The sequence below is a fragment of the Cibotium barometz genome, chromosome 18 (genome assembly GCF_041138505.1).
Source record: "Cibotium barometz isolate CiBa-2024 chromosome 18, ASM4113850v1, whole genome shotgun sequence".
Taxonomy (NCBI): domain Eukaryota; kingdom Viridiplantae; phylum Streptophyta; class Polypodiopsida; order Cyatheales; family Cibotiaceae; genus Cibotium; species Cibotium barometz.
The window spans coordinates 48964886-48988308 of record NC_141063.1 but is presented as its reverse complement, the minus strand read 5'-3'; the positions used below and the strand labels follow the sequence as shown (position 1 = coordinate 48988308).

The 23423-nt window shown below is 46.0% G+C and overlaps 1 protein-coding gene across 2 annotated transcripts in view; it reads right to left on the bottom strand.

Moving 5' to 3' along the window:
* LOC147629432 (ARM repeat superfamily protein) overlaps nt 1-23423 on the bottom strand; it is a 102975-nt gene that overhangs the window by 14359 nt on the left and 65193 nt on the right. For both annotated transcript variants that reach the window (XM_086812707.1, XM_086812708.1), the window contains 4 exons: nt 23293-23323; nt 23080-23202; nt 22752-22972; nt 22509-22604 (listed from right to left, as the gene is read on the bottom strand). In XM_086812707.1, the coding sequence (XP_086668833.1) occupies nt 22509-22604; nt 22752-22972; nt 23080-23202; nt 23293-23323 (471 nt within the window). The remainder of the gene's footprint in view (nt 1-22508; nt 22605-22751; nt 22973-23079; nt 23203-23292; nt 23324-23423) is intronic.

Sequence of the window (23423 nt, the reverse complement as noted above, 5' to 3'; positions counted from 1 at the left end):
CTTATAATGTGCAAAGCGGACCACACCGTTGTGTAATGGCAAAGAATACTCTGCAAAAACTGTTGCGCTTTGGGGACATCCCAAAGGCAGTGCCGCTGCCACTCCCAAGAGTCGCTGCAACGCACTCTGTGCCAGCCATTCACCAACCAAGTGCCGGCAACGGGGGCTAACTGCCAAAGGAAGACTGTGACCGTCCTTGGCTCAAAGCTATCCCACAGACACACACAAAAATCTCAGAGGAAGTAGGAGGCCCAATGCTTTGTTGCTCCCAGCTGTCTATCATATGCATCCATCCTCACCCTGTAATGAAAGAAGGGGGTGGTCGGGCTCGCCGGGCTCAAGGGGTCTTGCCACTCTCAATCCACAGGGTCCCACGGGACACACGTCAAAGGTCAGCTTTCCCAAAGCCATAGCCACCAAGAGTTGTCACAGTGTCTTTCAGGCTTGCTTTACCCAGCCATTGGAAGATTCACAATGCTTTTCATGTAAGTCTTTTGCGGAAGTATGTGGGGCCAAATCCAGAGGAGCCTGTCACAGAAGATCCGCCAGAAGTTGATGAGCTTGAGGGGATCCTTCAGCCAGAGCAGATTGTATTTCACAAGGAGAGAAAGTTACCACATGGGAAGCTTTCCCGGAGATACCTTGTGAAATTTAAAAATTATTTGCCAATTGATGCAAAGTGGGTAGATGAGGATTATTTTGCTAACTACCCTCAGCTTTGCAGGCATATCTTGAGGCTTTTCAGTTGAGGTCAACTGTTTAGAAGCCCAGGGGATGACACCATTTGGTCCATCTCCATTTTTGGAGCCACTTCTATGGGACTGTCACTCCATAGAGCGGCCAGATTTGTGCCATGTTCACATGGGGCCAGGCCAGTGTCCCATGTGAAAGGGCCAGTTTTATGGTGTCACATGGACGGGAGCCAGATCAGTGCCACCCATGTGCGACCAATGCTGCATCACATGGACGCAAACCAGTTTTGTACCACCCGTGTGTGATTTGTTTCGTGCTGTATGGACGGGAGCCTATTGGTGCCACCCGTGTATGGCTAGGATGGTGTCTTACCTATGGGATTGTCACTCCATAGGAAGACCAGGACATTTATTTATATTTGTCGCGCCAGTTTTGTGCCCGACTGGAACCTCGTGTACAAGTTTCATGAAACGGAGATTTCGTCCATTATTTGTGCACATGCATTTATGCCTGCATGCATAAATTTGTTTTTGCATGACTTATTTGCGTGTGTCTGCCTGTTATGCCGTGCCAGTACACTGGACGGGGACGCCCCCAGTGTGCCGTAGAGTGCTGTTTGCTGACTTGGTGGTGTGGCGTGTGAACAGGTGGTAAGTATTTTCATTTTAGCCATTTTAAAAGGTAAAATCCATAAACTAGAGTAAACCTTAATATTTATAAGGTATTGTGTTCACAACCATTTTAAATAGGGGCAAGACATTTGCTTATGAGAGGGGGACCCAAAGTAATAAGTTGATTAAAGGTTTTATAACCTTTTAAAAAAAAGCCTTGCATGGGACTCTTTTGGGAAAATACCCACGTGTGGGGTTGGTGGCTCTTCTTGCCTCCTTCACGCCTAGCTGTACCCGCCTCCTTCACGCCTGGCTGAACCCGCCTACAGTACTTGATGTACCTGCTGCCCCTGTTGTACCTGGCTGTACCCGCCTGTAGTACTTGATGTACCTGCTGCCCCTGTTGTACCTGGCCGTACCTGCCTACAGTACTTGATGTACCTGATGTCCCTGTTGTACCTAGCTGTACCCGCCTACAGTACTTGGTGTACGTATTGCCCAACTGTACCTGGATGTACCCGCCTATAGTACTTGATGTACCTGCTGTACCTGCCTGTTGAACCCACTGTACCAGCTATGCAAACAGTACCTGATGTACCTGCATGTGTGAAGCATTTAATGAACTTGGTGTATCTGCAGAGTACAGAACCCGAATATTAATTGGCTGGCTGTACTTGCACACGTGAAGTTCCTAACGTGCTTGATTGTACCTACTACAAATTGTACCGGTTGCATCTGGATTGTACTCGCCGTACCAGGTGCTCTCATATTTTTCTCATTTGTGTAAATCTAAAATTTGTTAATTTAAATTCAAAGAATGCTTTAAGTTGTGTAGTGCAGGAGCATGGCATGTATATGCTGACCATGTTCAGGAAATTCTTCCTGGTGTGGCTAGTATATTTCCCTGTGTGGTGTTGTTAACCGCGCTCTCAAAGCTTCTGAGAGCTAGTGAAGGTTTGACTCACCAGGGAATTTGGGAGCAAAGCATCATTGGGGAGAACCAGGCCACGTTCCCTCCGCGAGGTACTCCTTGGCCTGCGTTAGTACGGGTGTGCCTGTTGGTGCACGGTCCCGGAAGACCAGTGAAAGGCACGTGTCCACCCAGTGAAGGTGGGAATGAGCCTGTGATTTGAGGCTACTCCGACCAACACCTCTTCATCGACTTGAACCAGTTTTATTTGGTTGTTTTCACTCCCTTGTGGAGAAATCTGGCCTGTCAGGCCCGTGACACTTGTACAAATATAAATACTCCAAGAAATACAAAAAGTATTGAGGGGAAGGCCCTTTCCGGCCCTAGTGCTGGTGTCATTTGTATTTTTTCAGTATTTCCAATATTTGTGTTGTTGATGTTGTCTCCATTGATTAATATCTTTTGTATTTTTTCAATATTTCCAGTATTTGTGTTGTTGATGTTGTCTCCATTGATTAATATCTGTTATATTGAGTGTTCTAAATATGTGTATATTGTCTTCCGATTTGTAGGCCTCCTGTAGGGAGCGGTCGCACGCCACCTTGGCCAAGAAAGGGTTGATGTGCCACTGATGATCATAAAAGCCAAAAATTACCACCCGCTATAGTGGGCCACTTCTGAAACCCAGGGTCAGACATCCCTCAAGACCAACGGAAAAAATGAGAGCAGGCCCCCATATGAACGAACAATTGGTTAGGGAACATCATGAAGAGTGAAGGCTCCGAGCCACTTTCTTTTTTTTTGTATTTGTCTGCAGGCCGCGGCGGGCTGGGAGAAAAGGGTGGAGAGGGGGGGGTGCGCCTAAGTTGATGGCAAGGGCAACTTATTCTTTCCCCCCAATCCCAGTGAGGTCTCTCTCCTTAAGCTGGCTCACTCTTCCAAAGATTAGACAGGACCATTGCAAAGGGGCCCCGAGGCAATGTGGGAGCAAGCGCTTGGGGTAGCCACTGGGCATCCCATGGAGGGGGATTCCAAATCAAGGGCCGGCAAAGTCTCTCCTTGCCTGTGGTCGGAGGCAACTCGGAGAGAACAGGCTTCACGTGACCCGAGTTCCTATCAAACTGGTTGCAAAAAAAGGTGCTCGAAGGAGACATGAATGGGCCTCCACAAAGATCCACTGCACACTAGGAGTCCAGACTCCACAGACCACCGAGAGAGGAGGTGCGAGCCGGGATCTCCACGAGAAGAAAAGCCTTCCATGGCTCACCACCAGGCTGAAGGCCTTCAATCATTAGCATTTTCGAATAGAACTCTGATCATCAATGATGCCAAGACCACCACGATGATGACGCTGAATAATCACTCTCCATGCCACCTTGGCCCACGAGGGCCAATCATCGGTCGTTGCCCAAAGAAAGGTCCTGATCAACCGTTGCACATGTCCAAGGCATGAGAATACCCAACACAAACTAATGTACCACAAACTGGCCAGGAGCACATGGTTGGCCACAACCACGCCAACAAGGGAGAGCCAAGCCATGCTTCAATAAAGGAGCTTCTTTCAAATCCTCAGAAGGAGGAGTCCAGCTGCTAACTGGGGTGAAATATCTATCCCCACTTGACATCCCAGGTATCTGACCGGGGTGCCACCGGAATTCCACTGAAAAGACTCAACTAGTCGCCAAGCCGGGGTGAATGAGGATCCACCACAAAAACCACACGACTTGTGCTAGTTGGTTGAGGCACTTGAAGCTAGGCAGAAGTCCTCAATGGCAAGCCCAAATCTCTAAAGATTCCCCTCCTCTCCTAAGAGGTAGGCAGTTGTGTCATCTACAAACTCACACCTAGTAACTCCTCCTGGGATGAGACAGAGACTCTCACAGAATAAAGCACTCAGACTCCTGTAATCTAGCTGACCGGGAATCCATCCAAAGCATGGTGTTCACCACTTTGTATGTTGACATGGTTTCCCCTGCCCTACCTACCGTAAGACACTTTGCCATCTTACCTGCTCGCACAGGCACTTATCTTTTGTAAGATGGTGTTGAAACATATAAAGTGGTCTTCCCTTGAGCTGAATGTCAAATAGGGAAAGCCTAAGGACTTCATGTACATACTTGCTTCAGACTAGTAATGAGATTGGATCATTTTTTAGTTTGGCCGACCCAAAGTAAAAACTCGTTACTTGTATATAAGTCATTTTTGACACTAAGCAATGGACAATCAACCCCTTGCGATACAATATTTGTGAGCTCCCCTTCTTCGCTATTCTTGCTTACATGTATGCTATTGAATCTTGTTTGCTTGGTGAATGTATGCTAGATAGGTTGGTTTGTAGGTTCCTCTCTTGCAATAGCTTCTTTGTTTTTGGAGTTTTTTGAGATTTTTTACACTTTATTGGAGGTGATTAACAATCCTAATCCTAGTTAATGGCAGTTATGCAAGTAACTAAGTGGTTTTTGAGTGTTTTTTGTTGGTTTTACAAGCTTCTAAGCTACCAATTCAAACAATGCATGAACAAATATCAAATGCATAAGCAAAAACTACTCTAATCCATACCTTATGGAAACTTAATGCTTATGTTTTCGGACTGGATTCCACTCCTAAGCACACTTGCTAAGCTATTCCTTGGCTCAATGCAATGAAATCTAAGCTGGTGGGCTCCCAAATCATGCAAATCACCAAGAAACCATGGTTTTGTCCCTCCAAGATATAAACATAGAATGTCTCAGAGCCGAGTGCTAGCGATGGTCGCGATCAAAAAAAAAAAAAAAGGGAGAAAGCTTTCGGCGCTAGCGATCAAGGCTCTTACTGATGATATGCAAGGGGGAGAGAAGAGTCAGTCTGAAGCAGGGCTATCCAGTGATGAGGATCTCGACATCCTTTGCAGCCGTGAAGAAGAGAACAGACGAGATGGAGGAAGCTCGCACAATCGAGAGAGGGAAAGTTCGCCTGATCATGAGCCGGTTAGGTCACACAGTCAAGATGAGGTAAGTTCGCCTGGCCATGGGGGAAAATCGCCTCTTCCTCTACTTGCAAGCGTGCAGCGCAATCTGACAGAAGTGGGAAAGGTACCTGTCATGACTGACCTAATGTCATCTCCTGTAATTGATGAAGATATGCAAATGAAGGAATAGGCTGATGTCCAGGACGAGATGCCTTTGCTAGGGGTCAAACATGCCATTAATAAGGTGAATGGAGTTAATAAATCTTTTATGGATTCTCTTGGACTTGATGCCATGGCTTGTCAAAGTATTGAGTGGGCTAAGAAGAAAATGTATCAATCTCTACAAGAAAAAGGCTTGTCAGAAGTTCAACACGTAGAGGGAAAGAGAGGAGAATCTTCTCCAAATTCAGTAGAAGTCTCTCTTTCTTCTGAATTTGTGGACAAGCAAGTAGCACTCTTTGTCTCTTGTGGGTTAATGTTATACTGTCAATGTGCTTTGTGCGAGCATGAAACACAAGGTTCTTGGAGATAGCCATGCAGCTCTGATTGTCCACCGCAAGACTGTAGCCTCCCTGATCTCAACTCCCATGTCAACCAAGATTCTCCTCAGCCATACTATCTCACATGCAGCAAAGCAAGCTGCCTTATACTCAGCCTCAGTGGAAGAAAGTGCCATTGTAGATTGCTTTTTGCTGGTCCAAGAGAAAGCACCGGAACCAAGCGAAGAACAATATCCAGAAAATGATTTCCTAGAATCACAATCTCCTGCCCAATCTGAGTCACAATAACCTGTCAGAGTGTCACCCATGCTGTAAGTGAAGCCATACTCAAGAGTACCTCTGATGTATCTAAGTACCCTCATCCCTTCCTTCCAATGACTCTCTCGTTGCTTGTTGGAAAACTTGCTCAACACACCAACTGTGAAGCTGATATCAGTCCTAGTGTTAGTGAGAAAAATCAAGCTCCCCGCCATTTTCTTGTACTTCCTGATGTCAACAAGTGATGAAGAATCCTCTGCAGAAAGCTTCATGTTCACTTCCATTGACGTAGACACAGGCTTGCAGTTTGTCATCCCAAATGCTTTGAGAATCTCCCAAGCATACTTTTGCTGCGAAATGAAGACTTTATTATCTGACTCTTGCCAGACCTCAATCCCCAAACAGAAATGCACAAGACCCAAGTTTGTCATCTCAAACTCATGGCTCAGCATATCCATTGTCTTCTAAATCATCTCTTCATTGTCACTTGAAATGTTTAAGTCATCTACATACAAGACAACCAAAACAATCTTGCCATGCCTTTTTAGAACATGCAAATTAGCATCAGAAGCACTTCTTATAAACCCAATCTTTTTGAAAAAATTGTCTATCCTGTGATACCATGCCCTTGGGGCCTGTTTCGGCCGATACAATGCCTTCTTCAACCTGCAAACTTTGTTTTCTGATTTGGGCATCTCAAAACCTGGTGGCTGAGCTACATATACCTCCTCCTTGAGATGGCCGTTTAGAAATGCTCATTTGACATCCATGTGAAAGACTGGCCACTTTTTGTGAGCAGCGAAGGCAAGTACTACCCTGATAGTTGTCATACGAGCTGTGGGAGCAAAGATTTCATCAAAGTCACAACCCTCTACTTATGAAAATCCTTTTGCAACCAACCTAGCTTTTTATTTTTCAAGTGAGCCATTAGCCTTATACTTAACTTTCCAAACCCATTTGGTACCGATTACCTTTCTGTTTGGTGGTTGGTCAACTAGCTCCCAGGTGTTATTCTTTATGATGCTGTCATACACTCAGACTACATCGCGGCTTTCCACTTTGGATTTGCTAAGGCTTCATCCAAGGTGGCTGGCTCCTCCACTGTTCCCATTATCTCAGCCATCAAGGCCAAATTGACAATGAGATCAGATGCTCTTCTTTGCTCCTCTATTCTCCTTGATCTGCGTGGTCCATCTGCTGAAGATTCTGGCTTCTCTGATGCTGGATTACGCTCATCAAAGAGCTGTTGTGCCCACTTTGGAAGTGGCTTTCCTTGTGGTGCAGCAGCAGACTGTTGTGATGTGTGAGAGTCTTCATCCTCTGAAAACTTCTCCTCCTTGACAGGAAATCTAGCTAGTGGGTTGGGCTCATGGTGGACTATTTCTCTGGCTGATGATACAGTGCACGGACCTCCTTCCTCCACTAAGTGTGGCTGTTCTGCAAATACCACATCTCGCCTGGCCACAATCTTCTTTGCCTCTGTATCATAGAGCCAATATACCTTCGACTCATAGTTGTCACGGTAGGAAAATACGATACGATATGAAACGATACCGTACGGGAATTTTCGGTACGATATGAAAATTTGGGATACCGTATGATAAAATACGGTTTTTTTATTAAAGAACACTTACAAACATAGACATTTTTAATTAGGAAGGGTAGAGTCTAGAGAAGTTGTTTCAAACCAAAATTTCATTAAAGACAAGTTTGAAGTGACAAACAAAAGTACATCGAGCATAGAGGTGCGATGCGATCATGAGCGCTAGGCGCGAGTACAAAAAAGTAAGTACAAAAAGAGAGCCAAGGCCCAAGGAGAGACTAGACAAAGGCATCACTATCAGAGCTCTCGCTGAAATCATCCTTATAAGAACAAGACACATCACTGGCCTCGCCGAAGTCGTCATCGCTAAGAAGGTTGCCCTCATCATCAAACTCGGGCTCTCTAAGCTCATGTGAGAAGCCAAAGGGAGCATCCTCATCTGCAAGAGCGAGTGTGGAGCTACCCGAACCACGCCACACATAGGTATGCACTATGTCCCTGGAAGCACCACGAATCGTGCATCCACGGCTTCCTACTTGCACTCCTTTGCCACTAACTCCACGCCCACGACGAGTGCGAGTAGGCCGTTGATCAAACGACTCGAGCTCTCAATAGATCTCTGCATAGATCCTCTCCTCCTCCTCATCTTGCACTTTGTTAACACTCTCAATAGTGTCCCCTGTGAGCTTGAATGCATGCACATTCACCTACATTGTACAATGATCAAGTGACAAGCAATGTATTAGAACTTAGTTTCAATAAACATTGAAGTTTAAAATTTGAATGCTTATAACTTATAAGTTGTAACTTATACCTGTCTCGCCGATTCCATCTTTTGCATTGCACACACCATGCGCATGTTAGCGCGGCAATACACTAGCCACTCTAACTGTTGCGTGCTCAAGCGATGGTGTAGCTACGTGTGTACAAGTGAGTAGGAACTCAAGTTCCTCTCACATGCACCCAAAGAGCAATCCTGAGCGAGGATTCTCAAAGCCACCTTTTGGAGGCTTGAGAGCACATACCCAAATGTCTCCCACCAAAAGAGGGGCGTCACAAGGGATTCCCTCTTTCAACAGGTAGTAGATGCAAACGTGGCTCCTCCCCTTTGGTCATTGTAGCTTATGAGCTCCTCAAGGAACTTCCCATGGCGATCCTCCGGCAATGCTTTGGGCAAGAAAGCATCTTGGGCTTCAAGTAGCTCCACGTTGGTGAAGAAGGCGGGTGATTTGTAAGCTGGATGTAATAATGTGACAAGACCATGGATAGGTCTTCACATCCACTTCCATCTCTTCTCCACAATGGCCAACATACCATCGCACTTCTCCTCATCGATGGAAGGAGAAGTGTGCAACTCCGCTATGGCCTCTCTCATGAAGTGAACGAGAAGGCCCATGGTGGCTCCCTCCATGTTCGTCATCCGCTATGGCCTCTCTCATGAAGTGAACGAGAAGGCCCATGGTGGCTCCCTCCATGTCCGTCATCCGCAATACCCTATAGAAGGCGTGACCGCAATGACAATACTGTGGACCGACTGCCAAAACTCCTCCTTTAGGCAAAAAGTCGCTGCATGGCTTTGGCCTCCACCCATTCTCGCTCATCCCACTCATTCCACATTGTGCAGACCACTGTTTGGCGAAGGGAGGATTTCACATCGTGGAGGTGCTCCAAGAGGAGCACAATGTAGGCGAAGCGAGTAGATGAAGCTTCTTCAATTCCAACTTGCTCTGTTCGCGGAACATGGCAAACACCTTCACCTTTGTGGTGAAGCAGGTGACAATAGACATAGCTTCGGTCATTACTTTCTTCATCCACACTAACTTGCCCATATCCTCCATGAGCAAGTCAATGCAGTGGGAGGCACAAGGCATCCATACTATGGAGGGATAGTCCTCCTTGAGCAATTTCCCCATCCGATGGCAATTTGAAGCGTTGTCGGTGATGACTTGCACCACGTTCTCCAATCCAACCTATATGTCACAATGCACATCAATGGATGCAATGAGCGTATGCGGAATGAGACTTGAGTCATGACATAGCCACATATAACATATACTAAAGCCTAAACTTTAACCTTTAAAGACTTGAGTTCAATTTGAAACTTACCTCCATGATGGCTTGCTTAATATGGCGATATATGAATGCGCCCGATGTTTTCCTCCCCGCCTTTCCGGAATCCACGCCCCGCACAAAGTATGTGCCAAGATGGGCAAGAGACAACTATGTTGATGATGCCTCACTACATCTATCGAAGAGGATGCTACACCCATACTTGGACCATGCCCCCCGCACCGGATTGAGAGATCTATCGATTCTCTCCCTCTCATCCACAAGCCTCTTCATGCGCATGTCATGATAGGAGACGCCGGTCCATCCTTCACATGGGCCCATATTTGCAATGGCTTTCACCATTGACTTCCATTGATCTACCTTGAGTACATGGAATGAGAGATTGCACTCAATAATGGTGTGTGCAATCTCTATCTCTACTAACCGTTGCCATTCTCGGAGATGTGATAGAGAAGAAGAGACAACCCCGGTGGCTTGGGCTAGAGTGGCTTGCCTCATGGGAGACTCAAGCCTTTGTCTCTTTGAGAGGCGGAGGCGGCACCGACAGATGTATCACAAGGCGGGGAAAATGACCTCATCATCCGCCCTTGAGCTTCTACCACTATCATGGTGAGCACCCAATCCACCCTTGATCTTGTTGAAGATCTCATTGGATATAGCAAGGGGGAGATCCTTGCATGGCGCAACTTGCCCTCCCACCTTTTCGAGATGTTGGAGAAGCCTAGTAACTCCACTTGTGTATTGTTTGCCACAATACTTACAAGTCCACCTATATGACTTGGACTTTCCATCGGCTTTCTCTACATGGCTTAAGAAAATGAGAGTGAGAGGCTTGAGTCCTTGAGGCTTGACTCTTAAGAGAGAGAGAGAGAGAGAGAGAGAGAGAGAGAGAGAGAGAGGGAGGCATAAGAGATGGGGGAGAGAGTGGCTTGAGAGTTGAGAAATGAAATGAAATGAAATGATATATTAACGTCTTCAGAAGGCCAAAATGACCTATGAGACCAAAAAGGTTACAACAATTGGTGGATCTGATACAATGTCTGTGTAAGAAAAGCTAAAAACAACTAACTGAAACTGAAATAACTATGAGGAAAAGTACGGTACTAGGAGCTCCTAATGGATAACATCTGGGAGAAAAACTCCAGCAACAAAGGTAAGCATCATACACATCACTATCCAAAGATGTCTCTCATCGGTCGATGGCGGATATCCTCAATGTCCTCCATGGTGAGAGAGAGAGAGAGAGAAATGAAATGAAATGAAATGTTATATTAACGTCTTCAAAAGGCCATAATGACCTATGAGACCAAAAGTTACATCATGGTGGATCTGATACAATGTCTGGATAAAAAACCCCAGAAAATGAAAAATAAAGATGATACTACTGGCACCTAGAAAATGAAACTGGAACTGGAAGGTACACTATGGAGGTACCTCCATCTCATAATATGTGCCGCATCGGACACTGGCGGATCTCCTCAATATCCTCTGTGGTCAGCACCCTGACTGGGTGTCTCGCATGCCTCGCAAGAATAATCCGAATCTGCCGCTGCAACCTCCGTCTATGCTGGGATGCCCTCCTCCGTAGTCGTGGGCGTCTGGACCACCCAAGCTCAATCGCACGATCAATCAGTGTACCCCTGGTGTGGGCGGTATCCATGTCCTGCTACTGCTGTGGTCCATCTGGCGCAGTGATGGCGGGACTAAAGAAGTCTGTAATGTGCCTCTGAGTCTGGCTCTCTGTGCGCCTAAGCAGGCTATCTCTATGTCTCCGCAGCTCAAGCAAGAACAATCCCAAACACCTCTGGTCCTGGTACCCCATGACTCTGGAAAGTGGTCCAAAACCCTCTCTGAATAAACAGAGAGAGAGAGAGAGAGAGAGAGAGAGAGAGAGAGAAAGAGAGAGAGAAAGATTTTATTAACGTCTTCCAAAAGACCGAACTCGGCCTATGAGACAAATCATTGTACCTGTATGGGGTATCCTCTGTCATCCCAACAAAATGAAAAAGTACTGAACTAAAAAGCTGAATCTGGGTGTGCAATAAGTACAATGAGTGGTGAAGGGGATGGAGCTCTACTACTAGGAGAATGCAAAGCTATATGCATGGAGTATACAATCATGATATGCAACCTAGCTAGATCCATCCTATACCATACTGGGGGTATAAAATGGTATACATCAATGAAGGGGGTGTCCACAGCTCCCTGAAGAACATGCCTGGGTGTGCTCTGAAGCGAGCCAGTCGCTCCGCACCCTCTCTGTGAAACTGAGCTCTGATCTCTGTCATCTCTCTCTGGTATAGGCGTGGTGTCTGAAAGCCAGGTGTCCTCTGTCTCCTGCGGGCTCTGTGAGTGTCTCTGCTCTCTGGAGAGTAATTCCCTGCCGTGTAGGGACTGGGAGTGGGATGGATCTCTGAAAAAATGTAGTAATCTGTGTCTATCGTCCCCCCTCTGGAGCTGTCTGAGCCTGTAATGATGTCTCTCTGTGGCGTTGTATGTCTAGAATGAATCTCCCCAGTATGCGCTGGTCTGCTGCCTCAAAGATCTGGCGTAGGGAATGTGGCTCTCTAAATAAAATGGGATATCTCTCTCTGATGGCTGTATATGCTCTGCATCTGCATACATAATGCTCCTCACTCTCCACCTCCTCTCTGCACAATCTGCATACCCTCTCCTCTCGGGGGATCCGTGCTGCTCTGCCAGTCTCAATCTCCAATCGGTGTGATGAAACTCTAAGCTGACCAATAGCCACTCCGGAGCCGTGTGGTAAAAAGCCCTCCATGTATCTAGGCCTCTCTATAAATCCATCATCAGTGATACTCATGAAGTGATCTCTGTAGTATAGCATCTTCGGTGGAAGAGGCTGTGTAGGCGATATCCATGTCTCTCGTGTATAGAGCTGCCATAGATCCTGTCTCAATATTCTGTTCCTCTCACTATGATAGTTGAGACTTGAGCAATGAGAGCCTTGAGGGAAGCTTAGGGAGTGGGCATTTTATAAGTATGGGCCATGGCCCATAGCCCATGGCATAGGCAAGTGCCAAGTGCCAAAGACTTGGCCCAACACATGTCACAAGGCAAACAAAACGGCCACAAAACAACCATAAAACGGCGCAGAAAAAGGTCATAAACAGGCAGCTCAAACGGTCATAAACGTGCATTATCATACCGTACGATACCGTATGGTATCGTACCCATTCTTGCAATGAAACGCATTTCATTCCATCTGAATGAAATGAAACGTTTCATTGGAATGAAACGCGTTTCTTTCATGCTGCCTGGAAAAACCTACGTTTTTCAACATTTTCTATCTAGAGAGCACATTTTTCGAAGAAAAAAAATGTCTACAGGCGATTGGGAAACTGATTGAAGGAGCTCCTGCCTTGCACAAATCAGCTCCTCTAGTTTACTATTTGTCATCATTCATGCATGATTGCATCTATCAGGCTTCAGCATGCTTTACTTTGTGTATTTCAGACTTCAGTTTACTTTTTTTGTATCAGCTCAGGATTCAAACTTTTTGTGATCACTTTGAGTGCCATTATTGAGTAGTTGCCATTATTGATGATGAAATCAAGATCTTGATTCTTGATGTTGCTAGTTTATTTATGCCAATTAGTCAATGACTCAGTTGGGTGCCCACTGTAACTAGGTCACCCAAATTCTTTAGTTTTAGCTTGTAAACATATTTTAATGTGTAAATGATGCATGTTTAATATTGTTTTGCAGGGAAGGCAACATATTTTTAACATATTATAAACCTGTATATAAATTTTGAGGCCTGTACCCCCCCTTTTTGTATGGAACGTTTTTTAAACTTTTGGCAAATGAATGAAACGTTTCTAAAACGTTTATGAAACACCTGGCAACTATGATTGTACCATACAAACCTGTTCGCACCAGTACGAGAAACAACTATGGTTGAGATGTGTGAGCAATGGTGAGTTGGCACTTGATGCCATTCTCCTTGCAGTAGCTGTCAAACTCCGTTGAAAGGAATTTTCCTCCTCGATCTGTACGAAACTTCTTCACCTTCTTTCCTGTCTCATTTTCCACAAGCTTATGGCACTGTTTGAACTTGCCAAAAGCTTCAGTCTTACACCAAAGGAAATAAACCCACATCTTCTTGCTGTAATCGTCAACTAATCGCATAAAGTAAGATCCCCCTAATGCAATAGTAGACATTTTACCACAAATATCACCATGCACCAGCTCTAGAGGATTCTTTGCCCGATTGCTGCTTTCCTGTGGAAATGCCTTGCGTTGTTGCTTGCCCATGATACAAGCTTCACATGTTTCCCGCAATTCTGAAAATGCAAGCAAATAAGCTACCATACCCTTTTTCTGCATCTGCTTTAGCACGGCAAATCCAATGTGACCAAATCGCTCGTGCCAAAGCTTGCTTGTACTCTGATCTGCGGACACTGTAAGGGCACTCAACTCGTAGAGATTGTTGCGCCTTACTCCTTTGCCAACTACCTTGCCAACAACATCTAGAATTTCTGCTTCAGTTTTCTTAAAGCGTACTTCAAGCCCATGATGTGTCATCGTAGCAACTGATAGTAGATTTCTCTTTATCTGGGGTACATAGTGCACATCTGACATAGAGCACATCTGACAGCTTCTTCTCTTCACCTATAGCTGCCACAAAAGAAATGGTTCCAAACCCTTCGACTGGACATTTAACATTGTTCCCAACAACAACATTGATGGGTTCCTGTAGAGGCTTCCATGAACTGTACCAACCCTTCTTACGACTCATACGTCGAGATGCTCCACTTTCCAAAATCCATGAATCATCAACTCGAGCCTGTGCAGATGAACGTATCTCTTCAATGGCGACTCAAAGTTCAAGCTCGGTCTCGACATTGTTGACTGACTCCTTTTCCTTCCATGAAGACTTCAAGGTGCCGTTCTTCCCGTCAACCTGCTTCTTTCTACAATCTTTGACAACGTGACCCTTCTTGTCACAGTAATAACAGCTCCCTTGAAACTTCTTCTTCTTTGGCTGCTTCTTCTCATCAGAAGATGTCGCGTCTTTGCCTTTAGCATTGGCCGAAAAAGCAGCATCACCACAATCGCGGGTCTTCAACCGCATCTCCTCCTCAAGCAATATAGCACTTCAAATGATAAAGATGGTACTCTAACATGAGTGTTCAGTGATGTAGCCAAGCCATAATACTTCTGTGGGATAATTCGGATGCACCTCCGCGCCAACTCCTCACTAGTGTGTATAATCCCTACATCAGCCATTTGATCTTGCAGATTTTTGATCCGCGAGATAAATGCTTCAGCAGCTTCTCTTTCACCAAACTTTTCAGCAACAAGCTGATTCTCCATGTTCAAAATCCTAGTCTGATTGCGAGTCTCATACTGATTTCTCGGTATGATCCAAGCCTCTGTAGCCTTGGTAGTATGTTGAATCAGAGTGAGAAGAGAATCAATTACGCTGGTGACGATGGCACAAAGTGCATCAGCATTGCACCTTCTCTATGCCTGAAGAAGTGTAGCATCTGGCGGAAGCATGTTTGCAGGGTTGTTGGGATCGAGACTTCCCAATGGTTCTGCATCCATTCCGAGAACAGTTTCTAGGAGCCCATAAGAGTCTAGAATGGCATTTATTTTGAATTTCCAAAGAGTATAGTTCGTGCCATCAAGCTTACCTTCCGTTAAGGCAAGTGGACGAATGCGCAAGACTGGTGCAACAGTAGAGATAAAAGCCATCACTCCTAGGATTCTATGCAAAGAAAGACTAAACTTTATGCACTATTCCTGCTAAGAGCACCTAGGCTCTGATACCATATAAGAATATGTCACAGCGGAAAGAGATAACAAGACAAAGCACAATAGACAATGCAATACATACACAATGGAGAGAATTTAAAATTCTCATTATACCAAAGAGGTACAAGTGATAGTACTGTCCACCTGTGCGCTCTCAAGTAGAGCTTAGATGGCAATCTAGACATACTCTGGATGGAGTATTTACGAAGTGTAGAAGGGGGTGGATACTCACAAGCATTGGATACCTTAGCTCATAGCAACCATGTCTATATATAGTACTGTAGGCGGTGTGGTAGACGCATATACAACGAGGGCGGTTACACTGCATAGACACGGTCACCGCCCGCGTATCAAGAACACGGGCCACCGACCACCACCCACTAATGATGGACCTAGGATCCGAGGGAATATTCCCCGGACCCCAGCTAACGCTCGTACCCTTTACCATCTCCTAACCATCATCAATGGTCACAATGATGACCCCATCAACGTCTAAGCCGAGGTTCCCACTAAAGACATATGCACCATGGCTACTCATAATGGAGACCTAACAAATGTGCATTATACATCAAAGTGAGATACATGCTAAGAGGTCGGTATTGAGTGTATACTAACACAAAGTTCAAACAAGTGCACCTTCACTCATTAAGCGCACATGGTAAGCCATACACCCTTAATGCCTGGTGTACAGGTGGTGGCATCCAATCTTTCATTGTGGATGGGTACGCAGTTCTACCCCTTCACTCATTGAGCGCACACGGTAAGCCATACACCCTGAACACCTGGTATACATATGTAACGTAATACCCTCACTCAAGTGTACAGTCACATTTACCAAGAGAGATTAAAAACCTAAAAACCCAAAACAAAACTAGAAACTATAAAAAAATAAAAAGGCGCACATGCACACATCACATACAGACACCCACGCTCGCATGTGCATACTCTCTACACACACGTGCAGCAACAATCACCAACATATGCACCCACACTTCCACACACACTCTACAAATGCCACATGCAAAATCATCACACAATCTGCACATGTTCACACCCATGTGCGTGCACACTCCTTCAAAAAAGACAAAACCCTTGTGTGTGCAAAACCCCCCACAATCGCACACAACACATTCACCCATTTGCGCGCACAAAAACAAAAATACACATACACCCACATGCACGCACACACACGTACATAAAAAACCTCCCCACCCCCACCTTCAACATAACCCCCACTTTTTCAAACCTTCCTCTCCTTTAAAAAAAATCCCGGCTCTGAAGCTGTGTTCAGCTCTACCTATCTCCACTCTGAGGCAGTGGGATGAAATCCGTATCTGGCCAATCACAATCCACATGGCATGGGACATGTGAACGCTCAAGTAGCCCGGCTACTGAATGAATCCATCCTCAGTGATTGTGAGGAAGTGATCTCTGTAGAAGTGTATCTTCATGGGGAGCTTCGGAGGTGTGATCCATGTGCAATGGGTGTAGAGGCTGAGAAGATCTAACCGGATAACCCGGTTGGTATCCTCATGAGAAAGCCGGAGAAAAGGGGAGTCCAAACTGTACTGAAGGGGGTAGGCAGTCCATGCAGAGACAATATAATGACAACCAAGTGGAAACTAGTGCATACCATACTCCAAACTGGCCCTCAAGTGCTAGCTGGCTTGAGGGCTCCAGGGCAAGCCTCTGGTGCGATGGAGGTATGTGACTGTCTAGAAGAGTGCATCCATTACCATCGGACTGTAGCAAACTCTGCCTAGATAATCTGGTGGGGGACTAATGGTTTGCTACGGATCATATGGGAGAACATCAAGACCTAGGGCCTCTCAACCATAGTCACAGGGGACGTGGGGGACGAGACCCCTAGGACATGGGAACGCCGTCCCATAACGCGCGGGAACGGAACCGGACAGGGGATGGCCAGGGGACGTGTGAGCCCACGCTGCATCAAGGGGACAGCGATTCCAGGACGGCGGGACGGCGGGACGTGTGGGACGGAGCTGGACGGGACGGTCAACGGACCGTTGCGCAGCGTGCCGTTGGGCGCCTAACCGTTGAGCAACCCTCACCACTTGGCCCATAAGAAGAGCCCCCATTGGCAAGGCTCAAGCAACTTGCAAGGCTCCTGGCTCAAACTCAAGCCTCAACGCTCCTCAACTTTCAAGGCTCAAGTGGAAAGCTCATTGGCAATTTGGCTCAACACTCCTCAACTTTCAAGGCTCAAGACTCAAGTGGGCATTGGGAAACCCGGCAAGGCTCTAGCTCTCCTCAACCCTCAACTTTCAAGGCTCAAGTGGCATTGGGACCTTGGGTAAGTTGTAATTTCAAGTTCACTTGTAGTCTTCTTGCTCTCCTACACTCACCTCTTGCTCTAACCTCTCCATTGGCAAGCCTCTCCTACATCTCTCTCCTACTCTCGAGTCTCACCTCCATTGCTCAAGGCTCAAGTGACAAGCCTCTCCTACATCGCTCTGGTCTTGGTGGGAAGAGGTCAACTCCGATCATCCCGGAAGTGGAGGAGGCTCTCGCCCACGGTCCTGCAAGCTATGTCCATATAGGCAAACGGGTGGGGCGGATAAAGTGAGCTCTCACCTCTTGCATGAGCCCGGTCATGAGGTCCGATTTTGTGATCAGGTCACACCGGAGACGAGAAGGAGGCTTCTTGAAGGTGTTGCCGCACATGAGGCCTTGCTTTCATGGAGAAGAGTGCCGCATGTGGCCGTGGATCCCGCAACACTAGTGAGGCCATCCCAAGGTTCGGCATCCCCATGTGTATCCACTTCATCGGCACCCGCGAGCGCATCACCCGCCCCACAAGAACGGGCCCCAACACCATCCTTCTCCATGCCGACCACATCCACACACTCACGCCGGCAGAGTACTCTTGAGGGTAGTTGGGACCCCAAGAAGAAGGAAGAGGTGGATACGGCCATAGCCCGCTTCTTCTTTCATGACCACATTGCTTTCCATGCTGCCAAGTAATCAAGAATTAAGATGTCTAGCTTAAGATCTATCATTTTACAATGTTCCTCTTACAAGTTACTTGAACTTTGAACTTTGAAGTTGATCGGTTATTAAATTATTCATTTTTTGTGGATAGATCGGACTACTTTAAGGTCATGGTGAAGAAGATAGGGGAGTATGGTCCAAACTATACGCCCCCATCATCGGAGTCCTTGCGTACCACATTGCTAAAGAAGAAGAAGAGGCTTGTGGAGTAAGCAACAGAAAACACGAAGCGACAATGGGCAAGGAATGGAGTGTCCCTGATAGCCGATGGATGGAGTGATACGCGGAAGAGGTCCATCCATGGCCTTGTCACATATTCCCGCAGTGAAGTGAAATGTACTTCATTGCCTCACATGATGCTTCTGGGACCGGGAAGAGTGCTGATGTGCTAGCAGGAGAGTGGGCTAGTGACATAGAGATCATTGGCCCAGACCTAGTTGTGGTTTTTGTTGCTGATGGGGAGGCTTCAAAAAGGGCAGTCGGGGCGATCACTCAGAGCATGTACCCCAACATCACCGTGTCATTTTGCATGGCACATTGCTTAAATAATCTCTTGAAGGATATTGGGGACTTGCCATGGATCTAGTCTATCATCCAAGTGGGCAACCAAATAGTGACATTTGTCACAAACCATTTGTTCCTACGCCATGAATTCTCCAAAAAATCTAGCCGTCAGAAAATACTCAGATACGAGGTTTGCCTACAACTTCTTGATGCTCCACCGATTGAAAGAGTGTAGTGGTGCATTGAGACAGTTGTTCATTAGTGACGAGTTCACTTCTTCACCATTGGCTTCCACTGAGACAGGAGCTCTAAGCAAGGAAAAAGTAGAGAGCCCTGATTTTTAAGAAAAAGTGAAGTGCATTTTGATGCTATGGTTCAATTTATTGTCCACTTGATGAGGCTTGTGGATGGTATGAAGCCATGCATCGGCAAGGTATATGAGGCTATGGACAGCATGATAGAGAAGCTGAGGGATTTGGAGCCAGATGAGGATAGGTATGAGGAGATCCGTGCCCTATGTGTGCGTAGGTGGAACTCCTACTCCTCTCCTTTGCATGCAGCAGCCTATTTGGTGGACCCTGAGTTTCAGGGTAAAGGGCAAGAAAGTGACGCAAAGCTGGGCAAGCTATGGAGACTTGTCTTGACTCGACTTGTGCCTGTCCCAAATGTTAGGCGGGAGATCCGTGCCAATAGGGTTGGAGGAGCAATCATTGAGGCACGCTATCCCCACATTTGTTTTAGTCCATGTATTGCCCATTGTCTTAATAATCTCTTGAAGGACATTGGGAAATTGCCTTACTACTTCCCTATCATTGAGATGGGGAGAGAGGTGGTGACCTTCATCACACGCCATCATTATATTTTTGCAGTCTATCGCAAGAGTGGCTCCAAGGATCTATTGAAGTACTCTGACACATGCTTTGCCTATAACTTCTTGATGTTGGAGCAGATGGATAAGTGCAAGAATGCATTGAGGCAGCTTGTGGTGAGTGATTAGTGGGTGCATTGGCCATAGTCCCACTCTAGTACACATACAGGTTGCTCTTAGACTATACTTGATGAGAGCTTTTGGGAACAAGTTTATCATGTGCTTGCTATTGTCTCACCTATCATTCGCATGATGAGTCTTGTTGATGGTGATGACCCTTGCATTGGCAAGGTATATGAGGGACTGGATAAGATGACCAGTTGTCCACAAATAGGAGCTTTCAGGGCTCTTATGGAGACATGGATGCACAGGATGATCGCTTCAAAGTTGGTGCTTCTTTGTGGTGGGAAGATTTTGGTTCGGATGGACCTGAGCTTCAGCATCTAGCCATCCGCATTCTCAACCAGGCAGTGAGTTCCTCTTGCCTAGAGCAACTTTGGAGCTCATACAGTCACATTGCATCGAAGAAGAGGAACCGTCTTGGGGTGGAACGGGCAAATGATCTAGTCTTTGTGAGTGCAAACTTGCGAATGCTTTGCAAGAGTGCAACTGCAAAGGCTGATGCATTTACCGAGTGGGAGATGTCTCAAGATGATGAGGAGTTGTAGGAGCAAGTGGAGGACATCTCTATGGAGCCTGCAGGCATTGCAGGGACCCATGATCGTGAGGCCAGCACTTCACATGCCCTTTGAGGCTTTTTGACATATGTACCTAGTCTAGTGATAGTCTAGTGATAGTGTGCTTCACATGCCCCTTGTCTTTTGCTTTAGCCTTTGGCGACTGGGTCCTGGGTGCCCGATCTCCTTTTTTGTAACACCCATTTTTTTGCTAGTATGACTTAATATTGATGCTTTGGAAGTGTACAGTGACTTTGTTTTAGTATTGTTAAGTTTCTTAAATGAGTGCTTACTTAAAATTGCATATTTTGTATGCGGTCCCATGCCGTCCCCGTTCCCCGTCTCGGTTCCCAGGAATCCCCGTCCCCGTTCCTGTTCCCCGTTACGTTCCCTATTCTGGTTCCCGTCCCATGTTACTATGCTCTCAACTCGCTGCCAATCCTCATCGTGTAAACCTGGCCCATAGAAGGCTGCTCCATACATCAAGGCTAGTGTGACGAGGGTGTCAAAAAGCCAGCCCTTCGTCCTGGGCTTCTGGAAATGTGCCTAGAAGCACTGCCGCTCAAGTAAGCTCAAGGAAGCATATCCCTGTGTCATTCTAGCATGCGCTGCAGGAAGCATGGTGAAGCGTGGCCCATTGAAAGTGACACAAAGGTAGACATAGGATGAGACAATCTCCACAGAATCCCCAAAGCTCAATCAAGATGTGAAGGGGCGAGAGGTATTGAAGACCATTACCTTGGTTTTACCAAGGTTAACAGGAGTTCCCCCTAAGTGCAAAAGTCCTCTAAGGCATCCAACTATCTCTGATGCGCCTCGGCTGAGTGTGAGAGGATGACGATGTCATCTGCATATAGTATGGGGATCAATATGCCTACCAGTGTGGGACCAGCCCCGCCTAATCCGTCAATGAAGCTCAACAATACTCGAAGCAGGGCTAAAGTCTCCGAGAACGAACTCACCTCCACTTGAAGGCACTTGAAGAGGCTATCCTCCACGGTCAATGGAGGAAGCTTCAGGCGGATCAGATAGTATGCACAGACGGCGAAGAGGCCTTCCTGTACACATGGCCCATGGATCTCTTCCTCATTGATCTGGCCGGCGAGATATTTCGCATTCAGGCCGCCCCCCTCTTTTTATGAGATAGTTTTCCTCCGAGAGCGGCCAGCCATGGAGGGAGCCTCCCCTCCATCAGCAATTGTTTTTTGCCTCTTATGAGGTTATGAGAATGTACATTTAGCTTTCGGGCTGCTGTTTTTTAACTAATAGAAAGATCTCTTTCCCGGAAACCCGTCCCAAATGGGCACGACAAGTGGGTGTGGCCTACACATGGCACAATTCAGAAGTTATCTTTCAGCAGATTCAACAGGATCCTTTGTAACTATTTAAGCTTTTTATCAAAAACAGGAGGTGGAACCTAAAATCCCAAATGTGTCCAAAGTTCAAACCCCCTAGACTTCTTTTTCCCACCAACTGGCCTTAGGCCCAAGATCCACCCACGGTTACCATTATTAACCACCTGTAAGCACCCGCCTGTAGAGATTTTTTATTGGCCAGTAGGCGATACTGCCTAGGAAGCATATTGTGGGGTTTTGAACCCCGGACCTCCTGGTCCTAGACAAACACCTTTACTACTTGAGCTGTCACCTCATTGGTCAAACCCATAGACTTGACGAGATTTGTTCAGTTGAAGCAGATTAGCTTGAGAGAATCGAGTCTCCCATTGTCATCATTTTTCCTCTCTAGTTCTCTTTGTATTTTCAGCTTTGTGTTTCATAGTAAAGCCAGGAACCATGCTTCTGCGAGTGCGCCCTGACCAGGAGCAGTTGGAGGCATTCAAATAGAAAGAACAGCAGAAAAGAGAGAATTGTAAAAGAACAGGGCAACAAGGAGATCAGTACAATGACTCAGAAAGCCACAGCAGATGAGAGAATCAACAAGCTAGGAGTGAATAAATCCAAAAGAATCAACATCATGCGTTACGCATAGATTTAACATAAATAAAGCTTCAGCTGGCCAGTAAACTGTGGGCCAAAACACGTCGTACTCAAAATATTTAAGATATGAATTGCTTTATGATTGCAGGTAATCTTTTCTTTCCAGTTTTACAAATGAGAAAAGGCCAACTTACATCAATATAAGGCACAATTGCAGATCCAATTTCTTGAGCCACTTCTGCTAAGCATGCAATAACCATTGTTCGATCTCCAGGAGGACGTGTTGCTTTCTGGCAAATTAAATGATAAAAGGTCTGTTTACACTACTATTTGAAAAACAGCTCAGATTAAGAGACATTTATGTGAACCAAGCGGTAGTATTTTATCCAAGGAAAACCCAAAAGAAACTGCAAACAAAGATATGAGACCAATCTCACCGCAAACTTCATTAGGGGTTCAAATTGCTGGCGCAAAATGGGCTCAAAACCAGGTCCCATACACTTCGCAAGTGCTGGAAGAAGATCAGTGACTGCATCCATCAATACCTCATCATGCTCATAATCCTCATCGTCCCCTTCACTGTCTGTATCACCAGTTAGCTGGCAAACAGCTTCTTGACGAAGCAGCAGCAGAACTGCTTCAGATAAAGCGCCGATATCTGTAAATAGGAGTGACAGGTAGTGATTAAAACCCACACCTTCAAGTCAAGCTTATATATCAGTTGAATGAGGTGTGCACATTGAAACTTGAAGACAACTCGCTTACATGGCTCCATAACAGAATACTGGACTTCTGGAATCATTTCGGCAATGCATGAGCAAACTTGAGCCACTGTCTCTTTATCGTCGTCTTCATTGAAGGCTCTAAGATAAAGCTCCATGACCGTGTCTTTAGCCAAAAGGATGAAGTGCCAAAATCAGATACCACTGCTTGAATTCAAAATTCAGCTATTACTTGAAAGTCAACATCAAAACTCACCAAAAACTTGTTTTGCTTGTACTGACAAATTCTGCAAAGAAAAAATGAAACAATATTCTCTCTCTCTCTCTCTCTCTCTCTCTCTCTCTCTCTCTCTCTATATATATATATATATATATATATATATATAT